The sequence below is a fragment of the Homalodisca vitripennis genome, chromosome 8, assembly GCF_021130785.1.
Source record: "Homalodisca vitripennis isolate AUS2020 chromosome 8, UT_GWSS_2.1, whole genome shotgun sequence".
Taxonomy (NCBI): domain Eukaryota; kingdom Metazoa; phylum Arthropoda; class Insecta; order Hemiptera; family Cicadellidae; genus Homalodisca; species Homalodisca vitripennis.
In genome coordinates, this window is record NC_060214.1 from 69093856 (window position 1) to 69101276 (window position 7421).

A 7421-nucleotide genomic window follows, 5' to 3' on the forward strand; every position below is an offset into this window, starting at 1 on the left:
ATTAAACAAACTTTTAATCATTCGTGTTTAGCATCAAATTCATATGATTATCCTCTTATAATCACCTGGCCACATGTGAGACAAAATACCTAATTGAGACAAATTTTATTTTTATTCTGTAAATAAAAACATCTTAAAAACAGATCAACCTATAACTTAAATTGCATATTAATTGATTTGTTTAAAAGCTAATAATAAATAACAATCTATAAAATTTCAACCTTGAAGCTAATAAGTTTTGTAAATTATTTGATAATTTAATTTAATTTCAGTAATACAAAAAGCCGAAGGTCAAATACTGATATTTAAGTTAGAATCAAAGTAACGTACATTGTTATGCAAGTGCCGCAATATGACACAGAATATAGCGTACCACTATGCACGACTCAGCGAGCTGAAAGGATAACTACCTGACACTAAATCCGAGCTGAGCAAGAAATAACTTGAGGGAACATTAATGGCCTCTCGATTTCTAAGGGTTAAACGTCAAAATGTAACTATAATAAATCTTATAATTATAATAAATAAAGAGCAGCTAAATGAATGAATAAGCTCTTCAGTTCATTGTTAGTAGCAGTAATCTTTAATTTGTTGCATTGATTGTTTTATCCTTTGTTTTCAGAACAACATGACTACTGCAGTGAAGAGGGCTAAACGGGAAAGCAGTTCAGAAGCAAATATGTCAAAGAAGAAATTGAAAAAACTACAAAAGCGCCAGTCAGAAAACCCTCACTGCAGGAAAGTGTTCGAGAAATGTTGCCAGTGCCCAAATCCTGTGGTACGTCTCTTATTGTTGGCATAATTAATCATACTACATTGACTTTGCCTTAACTTTTTGTGGCAACCCAACCCCAACAGTTGGAGTGCTCACAACTGGATTGGAATAGATTTTTCTAAACTTACGTACAACAATATTTTTTGTATCATTTCAAGTAAACATTTAAATATATTTTTTTATAATTACTCACCACATAGTTGTAAATAATAACTGAATTTGAGTGAGTTAGTGGGAATTTATATACACTTTTTCACATTTTGATAAACTTTTACATTCATTTTAGTTTTTGCATTAACTTATAAACATTGTTTATGTTTGTCTAAAATGAATAAAATACAGTTCACTTAGCTACGATGTATCCATTTGGAATATTCCCACTGCCATAAAAGGGCGTTCCCTAGTGCGAGTGGTAACTAGAGTTACCAGCTGGCAAGGAAGACTGTCCCTAGGAGCTAGCGGTAACCACAGTTACCGTATTCCCAAGATGGTAGAGAGTGATAATTTTTGTGACTTATGAGTAATTTTCATATATTTCTATCATATTTCACCCGAAAGTAAGTAAAAATATATTTTAAAAAATTTCAGCTTATAGGGAACTCTATACAGGGATTTTTAGCAGCGAACGTGTTAAGAAATAATATATAAACAGGTTTTTAATAGTAATTTAAAAATGCATGTATTTTTAAATGAGGTAAATCATAAATAATAAGGAAATGTCAAAAATGAGATGTTACCATCTTTCAGACATTATATAGTGGTTTATTAAATCATGGTAAATTCCACAAACTGATAAGAAACTTTGAGGTGTAATAGATTTATTGTGGACAAATGAGGCCCATTTGTATAGATATTTTTAAGGTGAATTAAATTTTTTTATGTTTGCATTTGAATTATTCAAGATAATCACTGTATAGAGAACCCACAAAATATTTATACTTATAATTTATTATACAATTGTTTGTTCCTATAATTTGCATTCCTTATAAATTAAATTTAATACGTTGGATATAAGTGGGGTTAAATGTGAAATTTGTGTAGAGAGGATCAATATCCATAGGTGGGATTAAACTTATTTTTTAATATTTGTGAAACTTTTCAAATAAGAGAAATGTCTTTTATTGTGCTTTAACTCGTCTTTACAGCCATCTTAGTGCAGTTTTCTCGTATGCACTGTCTGGATGGGTTCATCATCAAAATCAGATGATTATTGCTTATTCTGTACACACAGGGACTGAAATGCGAGTTCAGCATGTGTAAGGCGTGCTGCAAAACCAAGTGCTACCTGGAAAACTGGGACTGTCCCGGCCACCGTATACTGACACGTACGCGCAGAGAACGTGCCAGGACTCGTGCAGCTCCGCAGAATCCTGACCCTCAGTCACAGCTGATCTGCAGATGAGATCACATAGCCTACCTGACGTGACCACAACGCACCTTATTGTTCGTACTGAGGACTACTGAATATGTACAAGTTCAATTTGTTTTAAGTTTAGCTTAAAATTTGTATTTTTATTTACTCTTGTAAAGTTCTGAATATTTTAATGACCTCAATTGTATATAGCTATTCAACTTGTTTATATTGCTATCTTTATAATGGCCGAACATATTTTATTGATATATTTTTTATCCAGATTTTTGCTTGGGTAAAATAATAAACACAAAATAGCTATGACAAAATAAATACTGACATTATTTGTCAATTAACTTTTTCAAGGTTAATACTAAAAGTTGTTATTGATTATATATTAATAAAACATAATAATTTATGTTTTCATTAAGATTAGTTTGTTGCATGTACCGTGTGTATTTATTTGTCTTACAATAAAATTTGTTATTATAGATTGAATTTGTTACATTTTGAAAACTTGAATTGACATTGTTTGTCTTGCTAGTTCTTTTTAATAATTATATGTTATTTATATACTTTTTGTAAGATTTGTATTCGATTAAAAGGCAAAACAATGTAACAATTATTCAAATTAGATTCATTTTTCTTTCAGGTATAGAAATGTTTTGTTTAATTTTCTCCTTTATTGCTATATTTTGGTTATAATGTGTGTTTGCAAGTGTAAGTGTGTATGTGTTGTGTAGTTAATGGGCTTATATGCAAATCATTATGATCAGTGAGAAAATAATTAGCATTAAATGTAGCCTCGTATTAAAAAATGCAAATTATTAAAAGATTTTAATTTTGTTTGTTGAATATGGTAACTAAAAGAAGTAAATTAATTATAGTTGTGTAGTTAAATATGAGTGTAATGGTACTACAATACTGTATTGTTGGGGTGCATTGTAACAGTCTATTTTAATAGAACAGATTGCATTATAAAATACTTGTTCCATAATATTATTTGTTGATTATATGTAAATAACCGTACATAAAAATGGTTTGATGATTACATTATTTATTTTGTATATCGAGCAAAAGACATTTTATCATCCTTAAAATAGTAATGTATTTTTGTAGAATTTAGTGAAGATTTGTATATTGTTTTTATTGAATTGTGATAAGACATTTTATGTTTGTAAGATATTTATAAGGTGTTTGTAAATAAAAATAATAAACTTAGTGTCATAAAAAGGTGTTTTGTAAATCATTATTCGCACTTTATTTTCTATATCTAAATTAAAACGTATCTAAATTGTATCATAGTAGTTTACAGTATTGCTTTAAACAATATTTTCAGATTTCCAAATTAGTTTTAAGAACCGGTTTTTTTGGTGGCCATCTTTATTTTAGCCTTTACGATCAATAATAAACTTCATGCACTTTTACGACTTTATTTTTGTAGAAGAATTATTGAAGAGTCTAAATTTTAAGATTTAATATGGATCCAAATCCTTTTTAAATTTTTGTGATATTTTTATACGTTTGTCTGATAAAAACCAAAGCGTTGGTATGTGGATTAATTAATTATATATTTAAAAAGTAAGGGTGTAAAGATGCATGAGGTTTAACATTGTTCTAATGGTGAAAAGCTCATGGTCGGTTCACTAAAGCTGGCTCATAACCCTTTGACACGGTTCTTTTAGTGTGCACAGTGTCCTCCTATGGAAGGGTATTTTTTAACAAATTGAGTGCAAAAACACAGACATTTAGTAAAAACTCAAAATGTTACACAATTTTGGTCAGATGATTTTTAATAAAACGCATATTGAAACTCATAATAAATCTTAAACATAGTTTCAGTTTTTATAATATAGTTATTTTGTAGCGGTTAGTTTCACTGTCTCAAACTGGAATTTGTACCACATATTTGTAACTTTTGAGATAACATATTACAATTTTAAAGACTTTACTAACAAATTTCACTGATGTAAGAAAAAAACAAATATCTTACCTCAAATCAGTTTTGCCACTTTGTATACTCACAGCACCCGAACTGCAAGCAGGTGACAGAAAACTGTTGAATACTGGTAATATTCAGCAAAATAAAACATCTTGAACAAATAACAGTAGAATCTAGTTATGTCTAAAATGTTCTCTTATGGTTAATTAGTCTAAATAATTAAAGAATTGGCCATAAGATAGAACCACAAAACAGGCTGATAACCTACATTATATGGACGTCAAACCTCATATTAGGTTCAGTAGTCAGTATGTCCGTATTCAAATCATTTTGAGGGGCTAAGTAACATATTGTACAGGAATATTTATGTACACGTTTTCACTGCAACAGTGAAGTGCCAGATTTTCAAACCTCTTCAGATATCATTAAAAAATATTATACTGACTTGTTAACACGTTCCCTGCGTTGTTGTTATAATAAAAAACTCATCTAGGTGCGAAACGACTAATTGGTTACCCGTACATCAACATAACCTGTGTGCGTTACGAGTAACGGGTTACTCATTGCGCAGCGAACTTTCTGCGCATCATTTCTCAGCAGCCGAATACAACAGAGTGCTCTAGGTTAGTTTGGGAGAACTACAACGTTCTTGTTGACTATGTGGCAACTCAGGAAGAGAATCTGACGCCATTAAACGAGTAACCGGTTACTCGCTACGCACACAAGTAAAGTAATGTTGTTTATTAGTAATAGTAAATCTATTATATAAGAAAAATTAGTTTTTGCGAAGTTTTGTCATGTAATCTATTTACAAATACAGTGGAGTCCCGCTAATCCGAACACGTGTAATCCGAACGTCGGTTAATCCGAACAGGTCCAGGAGGAATTATTTATAACGATAATGAACAGTTATAGGAACTAATTACATAAAAAATGAAAATGGGTGCATCATTTCGTACATAAACAAAGAAAACTTTAATTAAATAGACATACAGTATTTTATTAAGACAAATTGTGTACGGTACAGTACATAAATAATGAAGTTAAATACAGTACCAAATTGAAACTTATAGGTTAAGTATGAGTTAAATTACTGTATTAAGAAGTGAAATCAAACAAAAAATTGGACGTACAGTACTGATATTATTATTGAGTACAATATTAATTGTTAAAAGACATAAATTCAGTTATTGTCTTCTGTCGCATTAAAGAGAGTCTATTAGATGACGCGTAGTTTCGTACAACTATTGAACGCGTGGACCCGTACAATATCCAGTACGCTCACATTGCTTAACAATAGAACTCTCACACTAAATACGATAATTGTGCTTAGTATTCGCAAACACGTTTATTTGTCAAGAAATACAATGCAACAGTCAGAAAACATGTTTTAATAAACAATGTTGATAATTCTATAACAAAATAGACCCATTCTCAAGTTTAAAACCTTATTTTTCTGTAATTCTGGCTAATCCGAACAATCACATAATCCGAATAGAGCTCGGTCCCAATTAGGTCGGATTAACGGGACTCTACTGTATCACATATTTAGAGGAAGCAGAATAAAAACTACGTTTTAATTTTGTTTATGGATATATTTTATAAAGATAGAACAACAATTTATTATTATACAATGTATGCACATACTAGAAACAGCTAAAAACTGAAAATTACAGTTAAGAACATTTACTGTACAGAAAAATATTTAAATCTAAAATCAAGAGTACTGCTAAATTATCCATTTAAAGTTTAACAGTTTCAATTTAATTTTCCAATTTATGAGTTGTCTGTCCACAATTAGGTCTGGCTGATTTATTTGTGTTTGCTGTTAAAGCAGTCTAGACTCATGTGTGGCTCTCCGGGGCAATCTTTACAGTATGTGTTCACTTGTTTGGTTAATTTGTCCGCCTCTTTTGATGACATTTTTTTTGCCCTGTTTATTTGGTAACACTCTACACAGCAGCGCTTAGTTTTTTGCATAAGTCCTTCCTTTTTAAGAAAAGTGTGAGGTTTCTTTCTGTATGAGGTTCCTTTCCCATCAACTGTCTGGCTACAATTTCTCTGAATTTGATGATGGGCATATTGTTTCCACTTGTTTTACCAAAAACTATCCAGGAATTTACCTTCGTTGTACCTGTTAATAGTTCAACAGCAACCTTTTTATACCACTTTTGGGTTTTTCTAAGGGTTGTGTAGTAGGCAGCCATTTGGTCACTGTAGTCCACTCCCATTTTTGCTGCGTTGTAGTCTAGAACACACTGTGGTTTGAGGACCGGCTCATTTTTTCTGTTTTTTTTTCCCCTATCTACTAATTTGCTGCTCTGATCTAGTGCAGTTGTCAACATTAGTACGTTCTTTTTATCATGCCATTTTATAATTCTGGTGCCATGCTGACATTTAAAGCCTGTAGATTGACCCTTACCAACTTTTTCCTTAATGCTTTCTGGCAATCCTCTTCGTTTTGAGTTCAATGTACCACACAATCATGTTTTACTTTCCATCAGTTTCTCGGCTATAGGAACGCCAGTATAAAAGTTATCTGTGAAAAGTGTTCTACCCTGATTTAAAAAGCCATCAAAGTGTACACCACCGTCATTGAGCTCTCCCATTAACTCCATGACTACATTGTATGTGTGCGATCCTTTGGATCCTGAACTTCTAAATTATTTGTAAAGTGCCAGAACTTGTTTAGCAAAAGGAACCTATCCCTCGTCATCACACTTTTTATCAAGTGGTTTTCATACAAGATGTTTTTTTGACCAATACAGATTTATGTGTGGGCATTTAACCAAACCCATACAAATAAGGATTCCAACAAATTTTTTTCATTTCAGGAACATCTGTAGGCTGCCATTCCTTAACTCTAGACCTATCACCTAAGTTAGCAGTTGATATGTGTTGATAGGCGTACCTGTTATTTTCCTGTACCATGTAGTTCCAAAGTTCATCATCCAAGAAATGGCACTTTATATCTAGAGGTGAAGTGTTTGATAAGTCCTCTGTAACCTTTGCATCTTCCATGTAATCAGAAAAATAAATTGTTTCTGGAAAAGCAGAAGGTGTATCTTCCGTGCTCCAAATACACTCTCCACGGCCACCTCATATGTCTCGGTCACGCTGAGAACGGCTACTAGGAACTCTGCTACCATCACTACCTCTGCTGCCGTCAAGATGTCCGCTGCCATCACGACCTACGCTAGAACTCAATTCCGTAATGGCTAAGCCTGATGTACGGCTTCCAGACAAAAAATTATCTTCATTTTCTGATGACGATTCTTCATTAGAGTCATCAACATCATCGTTGTCTGGCTCGTAGTTGAGGTCCTCTATGTCACTTCCACAAAAATCTAAAA

General features: G+C 32.1%; 1 protein-coding gene across 3 annotated transcripts in view; it reads left to right on the forward strand.

Annotated features, from left to right (window-relative positions):
* The window catches only part of LOC124367693 (tRNA-dihydrouridine(16/17) synthase [NAD(P)(+)]-like), a 190572-nt gene extending 187210 nt beyond the window's left edge, over nt 1-3362 (forward strand). For all 3 annotated transcript variants that reach the window (XM_046824727.1, XM_046824726.1, XM_046824725.1), the window contains exons 8-9: nt 623-778; nt 2007-3362. In XM_046824727.1, the coding sequence (XP_046680683.1) occupies nt 623-778; nt 2007-2177 (327 nt within the window). In that variant the 3' untranslated portion in view covers nt 2178-3362. The remainder of the gene's footprint in view (nt 1-622; nt 779-2006) is intronic.
* The last annotated feature ends 4059 nt before the right edge of the window (nt 3363-7421 follow it).